General features: G+C 48.7%; 1 protein-coding gene across 2 annotated transcripts in view; it reads right to left on the bottom strand.

The window, feature by feature from the left end:
* ZBTB47 (zinc finger and BTB domain containing 47) overlaps positions 1-16,725 on the bottom strand; it is an 84,850-nt gene that overhangs the window by 25,828 nt on the left and 42,297 nt on the right. For both annotated transcript variants that reach the window (XM_075922895.2, XM_075922896.2), the window contains exon 2: positions 297-1,676. In XM_075922895.2, coding sequence (XP_075779010.2) covers positions 297-1,676 — 1,380 coding nt within the window. The remainder of the gene's footprint in view (positions 1-296; positions 1,677-16,725) is intronic.

The following is a 16,725-nucleotide window of genomic DNA, read 5'->3' as shown; positions in this document are numbered from 1 at the left end:
AAAAAAACCTCAAAAAGCAGAAAATAATGGATATTTTAGGTGTCCGGTATTTTCTGAATTTCTTTACTTGACAGGAGGTGAAAATACCAGACTGTCCGGGTCAATACCGGACACCTGGCAACCCTATACACAAATCCCTCCGGCATACGGAGTACCATCTGCAGTTTCAGAATACCTGGAGCATCACTCGTGGCTCTGCTGGGGGAGTACCCTGCCCCATCCCTGCACCCCTCTGGCATGTCACCAGGGGGTGGCACAGAGCGCCTGGGGCCAGGCGGAACATGCCAGCAGCTCACCTGGATGTTCTTCTCGCAGTCCGTCTGGTGGTGCAGCAGGAGCTCGCTCTCCAGCAAGAAGCGCTTGCCACACTTGTCGCAGATCTGCATGCGGCTGTGGGTGACGTTCATGTGCTTCTCCAGGTACCAGCGGTTGTTGAAGATGCGGGGGCATTTCTTGCAGGGGTAGTGCTGCTTCTCCTCCAGCTTGACTTTTGGACCTAGCCCGTCCTGCTCCTTTTTCCTCTTCCTTCCCCGCTGGCCCTCCTCTTCCTCCACCGCCTTGGCCAGATCCTGGGACCTGGTGGACATGGTGGACTTAGTGGCCTTGGACGCCCTGCTCCCCCTGCGGGGCTGTCCAGATTTTTCCCTTTTTGCTTCGGACGCCTCTTCATCGTCGTCCTCTTCCTCCTCCTCCTCGGTGGTCTCCTCCAGGTCTTCCTCGTCACTGTGCTCCTCCTCTTCCTCCTCCCCCACCTCAGCATCTTCCTCTTCCTCCTCCTCCCCCGCTTCCTCGTTCTCCTCTTCCCCCTCCTCCTCCGTGTCACGCCCATCGCCCTTGGGCCGGCTGATCACTGTTGCGGCTTCACTGGCACTGGGCTTCCCTTCCGGCCCCTTGGAGACATTGAGGGTTTGGTTGTTGAGGTTCACCTCCACAATGATCTGCTCTCGGTTGTAAGAACCTTGGCTGTCCACATCCTCCTCAGACTCCCCACCTTCTATCTTACATATGGTGGCCAGGCCACTGTCCTTCTCCTCCTTGTAATACTGCTTGGCAGCCACGGCTGGGAGGTGTTGGTTGCCGCCTCCACCCACCCTGTCCTCTACTCTCACCGAGTAGGGATCGTTTCCTTCCCGGGCGTAGATTTTGGGATGCGGAGAATCCACCTCCTGCTTAATCTCACAGTAGTACTGCGGGGGGGCGGTGTTGCCGCAGGCGTCGGGGGGCAAGGCCATGTTGCCGGCCAGGGCCAGGCTGAGGGACCTGGTGTTGATGAGCTCCTGACAGGAGGAGGCGATGTTGTTCATCTGCAGCACAGCCGCGGCGTTCAGGACGTCCTGCACATTGCTGGCGTTCACCAGCAGCTTGGAGGTGTAGATGAAGTTGAGGATCTGCTGGAGGCCCTGGGAAGTCAGGGCCTCCAGGGAGAGCTCTACCCGCTGCAGCTGCTTGTTCTGGGTGAAGAGAGAGTGGAAGAACTGGCTGTAGGCGGCCAGGACCCCCTTGTGGGCGGGGAAGATACTCTTCTGCTGAACGAGAACGATGTCTACGTCGCACAGGTCCGGCTGAAACAGGCGCTGCTCGTTCAGTCTGTCCATCAAACACGTGAAGTGGAGGGCTACATCCTCCACCAGAGAGTATTCAGCGGCAGGGTAGTCAGTTGTCTTTTCAACTATCAGCTGTGGGGAGAGAGGAGAGGCAAGAATTCAGGACCGAAAAACCGTTTCCGTTAAATGGTCCCTTCCTCCTCCCCCTCCCCCAAACAGAAGCTACATGCCAAGAGAGACAGCTTCACTTCACAGTCAGATCACACATTGACAGCTAATACGCCTGGCTCGCCTCCATGGCTGACAACTTCTCCGCCTCACGATCCGGCAGTCAACCACCTCCCTTGTGTCGTCCCTTCACAATTCTGAACATCAGCCCACTTCCATAAAATGCTTTGAGATCCCTGTATGCCCGGCACCTTGCAAGCATCAAGCTTTATTATTATCTGTGGTGGTGGATCTTTGCCCTGAGAGAACAGGATGTCCCCCTCGCCTCACCCACCCACCCTAGTTAGTGGTGCAGTCTGAACTGGAGACCTCCGACTTCAAAAGCATGAAGCTCTACTGCCGTGGCTGAAAACCCAGGTCCATAAATGCAATCGCTGACTGAAAAACAACAAATAGTCCAGGGACACCTGAGAGACTAACAAAAATATAGATAGTGTTATGAGCTTCTGTGACAAGCTCGACTCAAATCTTATTACAAGGCCCGGCCACTAGAACGAGACAAAGCCCCCGTGTTGACGTTAGCACAAGTTCCTTGAGAATCTGGCTCCACCAGTGGTTCTCAAATTTTTATACTGGAGACTCCGTTCATGCAACAATCCCCTCCCCCCGCTCCTTATAAAACTCTTTTTTATTGTCTGTCTCTCTCTATAAAAAAGTTTTTCCTGCCAGGCGACAGAATGACGTCATCAAATCATCAGTCACAACAGGCTCTCTTGAAGCAAAAGTAGCCGCAGAGAGGGGGTTGGCGAGCATAGCAAGCAGGGGGCGCAGCCCCCTAGTATATATTTAACACCATTATACATGCTGGAGACAAAGTGGGGTTTGTGGTGGAAGCGGACAACTCACGAACCATGTCATAACCCCTTGACTCCCTTTAGGGGCCCTAATCCTCAGTCTGAGAACCATTGGGCTACGCAGGCTCTTCCACAGTGTGAAAGGGGAGATCAGGAGAGTTCTGTGGAAGCTGCCAGCCATTTATGATAAACACAATTGTGGTTTGTGGCTCAACTGACACCTGCTCCCTGGAATCTGGATTGAGACAACAAACCTACGTCGCCAGAGATGGCGGAACGCCCTCCCCCCATCAACTATCCGTCATTATGTTCCAACGCAGCCACTGAACGGGCCAAAATCTGATAGCTTTCTTTGATAGGATAACGAGCCTTGTGGATAAGGGAGAAGCGGTGGATGTCATATACCTAGACTTTAGTAAGGCATTTGATACGGTCTCGCATGATATTCTTGATAAACTAGGCAAATATAACTTAGATAGGGCCACGATAAGGTGGGTGCATAATTGGCTGGATAACCGCAGTCAAAGAGTTGTTGTTAACGGTGCTAAATCCTGCTGGAAAGGGATAACAAGTGGAGTTCCGCATGGGTCTGTTTTGGGACCCGTACTGTTCGATATCTTCATCAATGATGTAGATATTGGGATAGAGAGTACGCTTATTAAGTTTGCAGATGATACCAAACTGGGTGGGGTTGCAACTTCTTTGGAGGATAGGGACATAATTCAAAATGACCTTAGCAAGTTAGAGAAATGGTCAGAGGTAAACAGGATGAAGTTTAATAAAGAGAAATGCAAAGTTCTCCACTTAGGAAGGAACAATCAGTTCCATACATACAAGATGGGAAGCGACTGTCTAGGAAGGAGCATGGCGGAAAGGGATCTAGGGGTCATAGTGGACCACAAGTTGAATATGAGTCAACAGTGTGATGCTGTTGCAAAAAAAAGCAAATATGATTCTAGGTTGTATCAATAGGTGTGTTGTAAGCAAAACTCGTGAAGTCATTCTGCCGCTCTACTCTGCACTAGTTAGGGCTCAGCTGGAGTACTGTGTCCAGTTCTGGGCGCCACATTTCAAGAAAGATGTGGAGAAATTGGAAAGGGTACAGAGAAGAGCGACAAGAATGATTAAAGGTCTAGAGAACATGACCTATGAAGCCAGGCTTCATGAACTGGGCTTGTTTAGTTTGGAAAAAGAAGATTAAGGGGGGACATGATAGCGGTTTTCAAATATCTAAAAAGGTGTCACAAGGAGGAAGGAGAAAATTTGTTCCTCTTGGTTTCTGAGGACAGGACAAGGAGTAATGGGCTTAAAGTGCAGCAGGGGAGGTTTAGATTGGACATTAGGAAAAAATTCCTGTCAGGGTGGTCAAATATTGGAATAAATTGCCAAGGGAGGTGGTGGAATCTCCCTCTCTGGAGATATTTAAGAACAGGTTAGATAGACATCTGTCAGGGATGGTGTAGACGGAGCTTGGTCCTGCCTTGAGGGCGGGGGGCTGGACTCGATGACCTCTCGAGGTCCCTTCCAGTCCTATGATTCTATGAAAATGGTCCTTCAAAACAGAAACCAAGGAACACCTGAGCCACTAAGCAAATGGGCAGAGTCACAGCTGGACTATGGCTGCAAAGCTGTTTGCTCCGGATACAGAATGCCCCCATCACACAGCCGGAGTCTGGGCTCGGATTGAGGTCCGTCTCCACTACAGCACGTTTAATTCTAGTGTCTTCATCCCTGCTGTGCCATAAGCATGAGCCACAAATGCCCAGAAGGAATGGACGAATTCCCAGTTGTGCCTTAACTGTGCTGGGCAGAGGGACAGAGCATGCAGGTAAGGGACAGAGAGGACTTTAAGCTCTCTTTGCACTCCCCATTATGGCTGGTCAGTGTTTTTCATTCAAAAATGTTTTTCCCCTCCCATGAAAAAATGGCTTTGTTGTCAAAACAGAAACCTCCTCGGGAAGTATCAGCTGCCAGCAACATTCTTTGGGTTCTCAATGTCAAAATAAAAGCTGAACAATTTCAGCCCCCCAAATCAAAATATTTCTGGGTTGGGCTTTCTTTTGGCAAAGTGAAACAAAAACATTTCAGCAGAAAACACCCCCCCCCCCTAGTTTTGACCAAAAATGAGGATTTTTCAGGTTTTTTTTTTTTTTTTTTTTAAAGAAAATGGGGGAAAGTTCTTTTACAGAACAATTTCAACAAGAAAAAAACCAAGATTTTTCATTTTCATCATAATTTTTTGCAGGAACAAAAGATCATGGCCCATCCAGCTCTATTCTCTGTATTGGTCAGGGACCTGCACAGGTCTCTCCATACAGCAGAGCAGCCTCCGGTCGACACGAAGAAGAGAACAGTTTTCATGATCACGCCCCCAATTTGCCTCCTAGAGCTGGTCAGAAAATGGGCTTTTTTCTACAGAAAACGTTGATGAAAAAAAAGAATCATTTTTTCCCAAACCCCAAACTGTCAACAGAAAAATCTGAAACACAAACAAATTTAGCCTAAAACAAAAATATTCCATTTTGGATGCACTGCTTCAGAGCCTCATAGGAGTTCTCGTTCAGGTACGGCATGCTTCCATTTTTCCTCTTTAGGCGGGTCTGCCCAGTCTAACAACATCTCCCATGATACCATTTGTGGCTTTCCATAAAAATATTTCAATTTTGGGGTCCATGAGTTTGTTTCCATTCCACCCTCCCAAACAAAAAAACCCAAACAAACCAACAAAAAAGTATGAGTGGAAAACAGATAATTTCTGAGAAAAATCTATTTGAACCGAAACCCTTATTTTCCAGCTAAACAGTTCTGATGGAAAAATTTCCACCAGCTCTTTCCTCCTATGCTGGGGCTCTGAGCGGGGCTGGCAAGGAGTTACTACACCCCAGCCAGGCAGCCTCACTACACAGTAGAGCATGTTCCACCCACTTTAAGGCCCTTTTATGTTACTACAGTGGCTTAAAGGAGTCTTAATTGAAGTCAGGCCTGCTTTCTTAGAACACTTTATAGCTTTAGCCCCTTGGTTCTTTGTTTCAACTGATCAAAAATCCACCATAATAAAGTAGTGAGATAAGAACATGCCCAGGAGAATCTAGGCCTGGATGCTAGACAGGCATGCATCGTTAGCCCCCCCCCCCCCTCCCGACAGCACTCGCTAATCTCACTTATTAGAAGTGTTGTGCTTTTTATTCGCAAGCAGTGGATTAAAGACGCCTCCTAACAACTGCCCTGAGAAACAAGCAGCAATGGGCTCCCAGCGAAAGTAATTCCCAGCCACATCTGTGAGCAGCAATTACCTTCTGTCTTCCTTTGGTCCTGGCAGAGAAGCAGCAGAGAGGAGGGGAGGGAGAGACAGAGTCAGAATCTGTCAGTGACCTAGAACTTTGGATGAAGATTTCAGATGCTAGAAAGATTAACTCTTTCCCTGCCTCCGGTACAGTCCTAGCTGTCCAAGATTTTACTAAGGCATTGATCTTCACGGTACCCAGATATGCATGTGTGTATAAACATATATATGAAATAGCCCAAATACCCAATTCCATTAAGGACTGGTGACTTTAAGCCTAACAAAAATTTCTAACCTGGGTGGCTTGAAGTGAGGCACCTAACTTCTTACTGCAGGCACTTGATTTTCAGAGATGATAAAGACTCAGTTACTCACAAAAGGAGCTGAGCCTCTGAAAATCAGGTGTCTAAATAAGAACGTAGTGCCTCACTTTAAATACCCAAATCTGAATATTTTGGGTAAAATTTGCAAAAGCCCCATTTTCCACAGCGACTCAGGAACCTAAGTTCCATGGACAATTTCAAATGTTACTCATTAGCCTTAGGACAAATAAAAGGAAATATGTACCCGCAGGCACGCACGCGCGCACACACACACACACACACACACACACACACACCACCTACTCACCTGTGGAACTCACTGTTGCAGGACAGCAAAGTAAAATACAACAGCTAGTTTGTTTTAAGAAAGGCATGGTCATTCTTATGATCCACAACTTTTATTTTCATGCAAGAGAAGGTCAAGGTAATCAGATTCATGCTTCAGGGTGGAAGCTGTTGTCCAGAGGGGTCTGGAAGAAAATATTTCACCACCACAGAGTACAGCATTGCACAGCTGGCTAAGTGCCTTGTGCGGTGCCCTTATTTTTGGAGATGCTCGCATCTCTACCTAACCCTTCACCACGTATGACCATATCTCTGCAATCAAGATGGTGCAGAGCTTGGACAGGATCAGCTCATGGCTGAAGAACAGCTGGTGGAGCAGAACCAGACAGAAGTCATGTTGATGGGCAGAGGAAAGCATTTTGAGGAGTCTGCAGACAGCACGGTGCAATCTCCTTTGGTTAACAACCCTCCTCCCCCGCTCCCAGCCATAGGTCCATTCAGCCCAGGGTTTAGGAGTACAAGTTGGACCTCCCTGGTCCAGCACAGTCGGGACCTGAGTGGTCCCGAATGAGATAATTTGCTGTACCGGGGCAGCCCCCTGCCACTGGCCCCCAAACCCACTGCCTGCTGCCGTCAGTGTGTCCCACAAGCACCCTGTCTCCCTCTCCCCCCTCCTCAACCTGGCTAGGCTGCTCGCCCAGCTGCTTCCGGCTCCCCTAGGTGGCTTAGACTCTGGCTCCTGCTGTGGGGCTCCGGTCCCAGTCCCACGCTCCCAGGGGACTGCCAGGAGACTCCAGTCCTGGCCCCATTTGCCACGGGCTGCCAGGGGCTCTAGCCCCGGTCCTGCGCTGCTCCCAGCCAGGCTACCACCCCTGGTGTCCCAGGCCCTGTCTGGCCCTCCTGGCCTTAGGCTCCATGGATGTTGTTGGACCAGAAATTGCCTGTTTTCGGAGATACAACCTGTCCTTATGGGTTCCTTGCTCATGCCAAGCTTTCACAGAACAGCAGCCATGAATAACGCTTCCTAACATCTCCAATTGCCTAGCAGACTGTCTTATCCTGGCCTATGGTGACCTAGCCTCAGTTATTCATGCTTCTTAGCTGGCCTAAAACTATGCAATATACTGGGGCGTGGAAACGTCAGTGCTTAGGAAACTCCAACTAGTACAGAACGCCGCATGTTTCCTCATCAACACAGTCTACCACGAACCATCAAGTCCGTCCTCTGCTCTCAACACTGGGAGAACAGGAATTCAGGCTCAAGGTCTCAGTCCGTATCTTCCAGGTGCTCGCTCAATGGAGCTCTAGAAGGCCGTCTAAAGCGCCACCACGAAGACCACAATGCTGCTCCACTGGCCTGATGGAAATCTCTAGGAGTGGGGTAAAACTTGCCTGCGCTTTCAGCGGGAGACAGCGCTTTCAGAGGGGCTAGCTGGAGACTGTGAAATGAACTCCCTCAGGAGTTGAGGGCCGTTACTAACCTCCCCGCTTTCTGCTCCCAGCGCGAGGTGCATTTAGACCTTGCCTTCTCGAATATAAAACACAGAGCCATCGGTATCAAAAAATAACCAAAACGGCAAACGCTTCTCCCCTGGAGAGAACAAACAGCACGTGATGGAGGTTAGCTGCTTCGTGCGCAACCCAACGCCGTTCAGCTACGAAAGCGAGGAGCGTGATGTAAGAACATACATAGAAGAGAACAGACTGAACCAACGGAGGCAATGAAAGTGTCTCCAGGTCCAAACTGAGGCACGTCGGCCATAATGCAAGGGGGGAACAAAACCAAGCCACAAGAGATGTACAAGAATCCCATGGCTTATCCCCACAACAGAATGGCCAGAGGGGATCTTTGTGATCCCACCATATATCAGCCACCTCAGTTCACCCAAGCTCTGTAACTTGTGGCTGTACTAGAGCGTTACTTTTAGAAGGACGTCGTCTCGGGATTGAAATAAACCAGTGATAAAACCCTAGCGCTGTCACAGTGACATCCAAGCCCTTTGCCATAGAGGCCAGTGTCAATATCCTTCTCTTACAGAGGGAGAAACTGAGGCAGGCAGAGGGGAAGTGACTTGGAAGCCAGGGGCAGAGCCAGGAAGAGAAATCCGAGTCTCCTGATTCTCAGTCCAATGCCTGATGCACAAAGGCTCCAAGTAGGGGACCCTCTGCCGCGTGGCCTGGTGAGCACTTCTAGCCGCTTGGCCTTTTTCAGCCACCGGTTCAGTGACGCGCTCATTGCACGGGGAGGCTGAAAGGAATTGAAATGAAGCCTTTCACCACTGGAGAGCATCCTGTGTTGTGACCACACCCCCAGGTACGGAGAGTTCTCGGGTCCACAAGACCCTCCCTGCAGAACACTAGCCCGCGTCATCCGTCTCAGCAAAGCCTCCAAGAGCTGAACAGCTTCGGAGGACTGCACTTTCCTCCCGGCCCTTCAGTTCCCCTGGGAAGGCAGGTTGGCTGGCCGGGCGGCCTGGGTGCAGTCTGCGCTGCATTCCTTTGCCCTGCCTGCTCTGTGGCCAGCTGAAAGACCTCTGGCGGCAGGACCAGCTACACCAGCGGTTTCCAAACTTTTTTTCTCATGACCCACTTGAAGAAAATTGTTGATGCTGGAACCCAACAGAATTTGACCAGAGTGTGGGCTCTGGAGTGGGGCTGAGGATGAGATATTTGGTGGGGGGGAGGGGGGGCTCCGGCTTTCGGGGGGTCAGGGCTGGGGCAGGAAGGGCTTTCCTTGAGTGGCTCCCACTCAGCAGTGCAGCGGGGGGGGGGGGGGGGGGCGGCTAAGGCAGCTTCCTGCCTTTCCTGGCACTGCAGACCATGCTGCACCCCAGCAGGTTCCCAGCCAATGGGAGTGTGGAGCTAGTGCTTGGGGCAGGGGCAGTGCACAAAGCCCTGTGCGCTCTTCCCACACACACCTAGGAGTTGGTCCTGCTGCCGGCTGCTTCTTGGGCGCAGCGTAGTCTGCGGTGCCAGGACAGGCAGGGAGCTGCGTTAGCGCCCCCCACTGATCCCCCTGCAGCAACGAGACCCAGTGCCCGACATTCCACCACCTGGTCCTGGGTTGCGACCCTGAGTTTGAAAACCACTGAGCTATATGGCTCCGGGAGGGTGAATAAGCCAGGTTGCAGGATTTTTTCCCTCCCTACTCACTCTCTCTGTCTCTCTCTCTCTCTGGGAGTTAATTGGTGTGATGTCAGCGCATGGAGAGGGGAGACCACATTCCCTACAAACCTGGTCTGTTTCAGAAGCAACTCAGAAGACCATGGGCGTGAGTCTCTCCTTACAGGAACATCCCTTTTGCCCCGCACTGGCAAGGTAAATAGGGCCTTACCAAGAGAGCAAACCTGCCCCCGTCAGCAGGCTCCTCCGTGCTATGGCTCCTCCTGCTCCACAGGGCCAGGCCTACATCACGCACCTCTCGCGCCGAGGCTGGGGAAAGCCACGAGAGAACCCGCGTGCCCTCGGCATCTGTCTCCGCCGGCAGGCAGAGACCTGCTCCACCCAAGGGCTGGAATTCATAGTAAAAGACCGGAGGGTCGATTTGGTTCCTTTCCTCAAACCACAAAAGGAACCAAATTAGCACGTCGGCTTGTCGTGATTTCAGCTGCTTCCCTCCCCACCTACAACTTAGCGCCTGTGAGCTTAGCATAATCCAAACCACGGCGGCACTCAGGGCTGGATACAGCAAGGCAGCCCAGCCCGCTCACTGTAGTGAAAAGCTGCGCCTGACCCAGCCCCCCCCCCCCCCCCACATGCCTTACAGCGAGATAAGCCCAGGGGCTGCAGACAACAAACAATTATTGTCTAACACACGCACAGGGAGCTGGGGCTGGAGAGCTGGTCCAACCAGTCTAAGTACTGGGGTGTGGAATGTCAGGCTGGGCATCATTGCTGCAGGGGGACCAGTGGGGGGCGCTAAAGCAGCTACCTGGCTGGCTGGCACTGCAGACTGTGCTGTGCCGCAGAAGTAGCCAGCAGCAGGTCCAGCTCCTGGGTAGGAGGGGAGAGGGCGCACAGGGCTCCATGCACTGTCCCTGCTCCAAACACGAGCTCCGCACTCCCATTGGCCGGGAATCTGCTGCTTGCTGCTGGAGCGCAGCATGGTCTATGGCGCTAGGAGAGGCAGGAAGCTGCCTTAGCCCCCCGCTGCACCGCTGACCAGAAGCTACTCCAGATAAGCCCTTCTTGCCCCAGCCCTTACCACCCCCCCCAAAAGCTGGATACCCCCCCTTCCTACACCACTAAGCTCTCATCCTCAGCCCCACCCCAGAGCCCATACTCTAGTCAAATGACGTTGAGTTGCGGCATCAACAATTTTCTTCAACTGGGTCACGAGATAAAAAGTTTGAAAACCACTGAGCTAAGGTGTGAATTTAACCAGTGATACCCACCCTGGCGTAACCCCCTGCATGGGCATTCACTTATTCTGGTGCAAGAATAACTTTTTTTTCAGCTTAGCTCACGTTGCTCGGGAAGGAGTTTAAGTCCAACCGAAACCAGCCCTGTTATAGCAGAATAACACAGCCATGCAGTTGGAGGGGTTGTTCTGTACCTGCCTAATAATACCTGGATAACTGTTCCCTTGCAACAAACCCCGTTGCCAGCTTTGTCCACATATTTACTATCACTGGACCTAACCATGTCAGTTATATGATCAAGGGCTCCTATTCCTGTACGTCCAGCAAGGTGATATATGCCATTATGTGCCAGCAATGTCCCTCTGCGATGTATATTGGACAAACCGGTCAGTCACTTTGCCAGAGAATCAATGCACACAAATCAGACATCTCCACACAGAGAACCCTGTTAGCCAACATGTTAATCAAACTGGCCTTTCTCTTAAAGACCTGACAACATGCGGCTTACTTCAAAGAGACTTTAACACCAGATTACCGAGGGAGACTTCAGAACTTTTATTAATGCTAAAATTCAACGAGTTGCAAATGGGCCTTAATTTAGATGATAATTACCTTACACATTACATCTGAGGAAGTGGGTCTGGCCCACGAAAGCTCATCACCTAATAAACCATCTTGTTAGTCTCTAAAGTGCTACATAGTCCTGTTTTTTGTTTCCCCACCTCTTGATATTCATAGTAACTCCAGATTAGCCACTTAATGGACTCTTACAATAAGCAATTTCCTTCTTCCCTGTCTCTTCCTCGTCTCCTCGCCCTCACCTTCTGTCCTATGTAGCTGATTCCTTACTGTGTAATTTGTTTATGTCTTCATTGTATCCCTCTTTTATATAATCATAGAATCATAGAATCATAGAATAATAGGACTGGAAGGGACCTCAAGAGGTCATCGAGTCCAGCCCCCCGCCCTCAAGGCAGGACCAAGCTCCGTCTACACCATCCCTGACAGATGTCTATCTAACCTGTTCTTAAATATCTCCAGAGAGGGAGATTCCACCACCTCCCTTGGCAATTTATTCCAATATTTGACCACCCTGACAGTTAGGAATTTTTTCCTAATGTCCAATCTAAACCTCCCCTGCTGCACTTTAAGCCCATTACTCCTTGTCCTGTCCTCAGAAACCAAGAGGAACAAATTTTCGCCTTCCTCCTTGTGACACCCTTTTAGATATTTGAAAACCGCTATCATGTCCCCCCTTAATCTTCTTTTTTCCAAACTAAACAAGCCCAGTTCATGAAGCCTGGCTTCATAGGTCATGTTCTCTAGTCATGCCATAATGGTCATGCCAATTCACTTTCAGAATATGATCTGAAGAAGTGGGTCTGCCCCACGAAAGCTCATCACCTAATAAACCATCTCGTTAGTCTTTCAAGTGCTACATGATTGCTTTTTTTGTTTTACCAAGATCAGACTAACACGGCTACCTCTCTGTTGCTAAAAAAACAGCTATTCATCTTTTTGTAACATTTGTTCTTTGAGATGCATCGCTCACGTCCATTCCGTCGTAGGTGTGAGAACACCCACATGTGCGGCCGTCGGAGACTTTTACCTCAGCAGGACCCGTAGGGCTGCTGGCAGCACCACCTGGCATGCCAGGCTCATGGGGCGGCGTATCAGGTCCTGCACCCTCTCAGTTCCTTCTTGTCACCAGTTCTGACTGAGGGGCAAGAGGGCAGATAACGGACTGGACACATACAACACATCTGGAAGAAGAACAGTTCAGTACCGCTTTTATTTCTTCGAGTGCTTGTGTAACCCACACACCTAGGCTGTGTCTAGACTGGCCAGTTTTTCCGGAAAATCAGCCGCTTTTCCGGAAAAGCTTGCCGGCTGTCTACACTGGCCGCTTGAATTTCCGCAAAAGCACCGACTTCCTACTGTAAGAAATCAGTGCTTCTTGCAGAAATACTATGCTGCTCCCGTTCGGGCAATAGTCCCTTTTGCGCAAAACTTTTGCGCAAAAAAGCCCTGATCGTGAAAATGGCGATCGAGGCTTTTTTGCGCAAAAAAGCGTCTCGATTGCCCATGGACGCTTTTCCGCAAAAAGTGCTTTTGCAGAAAAGCGTCCATGCCAATCTAGATGCGCTTTTCCGAAAATGCTTTTAACAGAAAACTTTTCCGTTAAAAGCATTTCCGGAAAATCATGCCAGTGTAGACGTAGCTCTAGTGTGGTTACTGAGCAATGCAAATGGTACCTAGACCACAGCAACAGTTAAGACCAAGAGACTTCTACAGCATGGGCTGGGAGCCAGCTGGCTTTTAGCTCACAGGGTAGAGGCTCCTCTACTCCACTTCAGAGGTCCAGGGTTCAAATCCGCCCAGTGGCGGTTACGCTTGCTCATGTCGATTCTATTGTAGGGGACTCAAAAGTGGCATCCCAGGAGGCAGGCTCGGTGTTCACAGTCCTGCCAACTGTAGTGCTGCTCTGCCGAAGCCAGCATCAGCTTGAGCCAGCTGGATCAGTGCCTACCGTGAGGCAAATGTGGCATGGCCAATATCCGGGATCAGCACTTGAGTGAGCAAGGCCCCCGAAGAGGCCTGTCTCCTAGCAGAGTGGAGGCTGCCTTCACCTGCTCAAAGCAGTAGCGCATACAAGCTGCAACCAGGACAAGACTCTCTGAGTGAGCACTGGACAATCCTTCATTGGATCAGCAACAGACAGTTGCAGGGACTTGTGGAACAGCCTTATTCTCTCTACAGAGAAGGCCAAAACCCATTTAACATGGAGCCTGCATTCCTCACCCACCACATCAGAACATCAGACTCTGGGGAGAGGACCAGAAGAAAGATGCCATGACTCGTGTGGAGACGACGTTGGGCAGAAAAGCCGGGTGTGGACGCAGCTGGACCTTGTCTTTATATGGGTTACACAGATTGCACATGAGGGCTCCGGTGTGAGCACCCTGATCTTAGACAACCTAAGGGCCAAAGTGGTAGTGACCAAAAAAGAGACCTTTCAGCAGGGCTACTCAACTTTGGAAGCCCTGGGGGCCACAATGACACTCACAGCACATGTTGAGGGCCGCAACTTAAGTGTGGTTGCATATACAGTACAAGCAAATATATATACAAATAGCTTCTTTCATACTGACAGGCATGAATACAAAGATTAAGGCAAGACTACATAACACACAGGTCCCATTTAAGTCAGTTCTGCTGATAATAAAATGCAATATCTACCTGATTTCCACCCATATGACAGCACTTTTAATGAGCAATGACAATCCAAGAATTTAACTACTAAAACACATATCAACAGAAGACCATTGTATTGACTATTTTTTTGTTTTGGCTTCACAATTTTAACAAATCAAACAAAAACTGCCAATACAGTACTGGAATTTATTGGTGTATAAGAACAATCCATGTGAAGATTGTGTCTGCAAACTTTTCACCAGCTGTTTCACATCAGGCTTGTATTCCATTGTAGCAGCACGGAGACAGTCGGTCAGATGTCTGTCAGTAAGAGAAGTGCACAGTTTTGACTTGATGACTCCCATGGAGGAGAATGAACTTTCACTGACATATGTAGACTCAAAGCAAGTTAGCACTTTTTTTAGCACATTTCAGTAATGCAGGGTACATGTCTTCCTGTACATAGATCATCCAAAATGTTTGTGTCTTCTTCCTTATGCCTAGCTTTGAGAATACTATTGTTTTGCAGTTCTAGCATCTTTCCTTCAAATGTGGCCCACTCAACACCAAATCTCACTGCTGAAAGTGAGACTGCCTTTACCTCAACTGAAAATGGATTTTCAGTAAATTCAGGAACTGTCTTCAGAGATTTAACATCTAGAGCACGAGAAGAAAATTTGGTTTTCAGCTCCGGTATGTGCTCCGTAAAAAACATCAGGCAAAAAAGATGCATGTTCATTCAGCTGTGTCATTTGCGAGTTGAGGATGGGAAAGTGAGTTAAATCTCTCTCATGAAGTTTTTCTGCAAAAAGGGCCAGTTTTGTTTCAAATGCAGAAACACCGCGCATCAGAGAAGGCAGGTTTTTTTCTTTGCCTTGAAGTTTAAGATTGAGTGCATTTAAGTGGCCTGTCATATCAGTGAGAAAAGCCACGTTTAGCAGGAATGTCTCTTCGTCTAAACACAACAGTAAATCCTAGAGATTCTTTGCCTCCAAAAACACGCGTTCAGCAGGCAGTAGATCCATAAACCGATCTAACACCCTGCCTCGCCTCAGCCAACTTCTGCAAGCACTGTCACGTCACCATACTGTGTTTTGTACTCCTCAACTAACGCTCGAAACTGTCTGTTTCAAGGCATTTGCAACAATGAAGTTGACGATTTGTGTTACCCTACTCATCGTGCTCTTGAGAAATCCTCTCTTCAGTTTGCTGCATAACTGTTCTTGGTGCAGAATGCAATGGTATGAAAAGAAATCTGGAAACTGTGGATTTTTCTTCAGCAAAGCAATTAGCCCCGTCTCTTTTCCAAGCATGGAGGAAGCGCCATCCGTTGGTACCGAAGTAAGCTTCTTCAAATCAATGCATTTTCCTGGTCCTTCAAAAAATGCCATCAGCACAGAATAAACATCCTTTCCCCTCGTTTGACCCGTCAAAGGTAGCAGAGTAAGCCTTTCTTCCACCTACTTTTTGCCATTGAAAAAATGCACCCAGATTATGAGCTATATCTGAACGATCAGTAGATTCGTCCATTGCCAGACTGAAATACTCAATGCTTTCAATGTCTTAGCAATTTAGAAAACAGATCGCCTGAAATGCTTTCAATTCATCTTCCTACAGTTGAAGCAAAATGCAGGACAATGTAGCACTTTAAAGACTAACAAGATGGTTTATTAGATGATGATGTCATCACCTACAACCCCCAACTTAAACCTGTCCAACACATTATCAATAAACTACAGCCTATATTGGAACAGGATACCATACTCAAAGAGGCTCTGGGAGACAGACCCATAGTCTATAGACAACCACCTAACCTCAAGATGATTCTTACCAACCACCACAGGACATACCACACTAATACAACCCTGGTACCTTCCCTTGCAACAAACCCCGTTGCCAGCTTTGTCCACATATTCATTCTGCTGATACCATTATTGGACCTAACCAAGTGAGTTATAAGATCAAGAACACATTCCTGCGCATCCAGAAATATAATCTATGCTATCATGTGCCGAAATGTCCATCTGCTATGTACATTGGACAAACATCTCAGACACTTCGCCAAAGGATTAATGCCCACAAAACAGATATCAGACAAGATCACAAAGAGAAAACAGTTTCTTGCCATTTTAACCAGAAAGGACACTCTCTCAATGACTTGACCACCTGCATTCTGCTACAAAGACCTTTTACATCTGCACTTGAAAGGGAATCCTCTGAACTGTCATTCATGTTAAAATTCGACACTTGCCAACAAGGACTTAACAAACATTTGAACTATCTCACCCATTACCAAGACAGTTTCCCCAATTATCACCTCTAATACCATTAACTCACAAACATCCCACTCTCCCTACCTCTAATATAATCAATTCACAGACACTTACCTTCCTTCCTTCCCCCCCCCCCCCCACATCCCCCTCCTGTTCTGCAATGTGATTTGTCCTTTTCATATTTGTTCATTTTTTTAAATTGTATCCTTTGGTATATATGGTTGTGACTACTTTCTTCCACTATTTGATCTGAGGAAGTGGGTCTGGCCCACGAAAGCTCATCATCTAATAAACCATCTTGTTAGTCTTTAAAGTGCTACATTGTCCTGCATTTTGCTTCAACTACCCCAGACTAACACGGCTACATTTCTATCACTATCCTACAGTTGAATGAGACATTTGCAGTTTTGATGTTTAACTAGATCCTCTTTGTTTTTAA

This window comes from Pelodiscus sinensis, chromosome 2 (genome assembly GCF_052426305.1).
Source record: "Pelodiscus sinensis isolate ZL-2025 chromosome 2, ASM5242630v1, whole genome shotgun sequence".
Classification (NCBI taxonomy): Eukaryota; Metazoa; Chordata; order Testudines; family Trionychidae; genus Pelodiscus; species Pelodiscus sinensis.
This window is presented reverse-complemented; position numbering and strand designations above follow the sequence as displayed.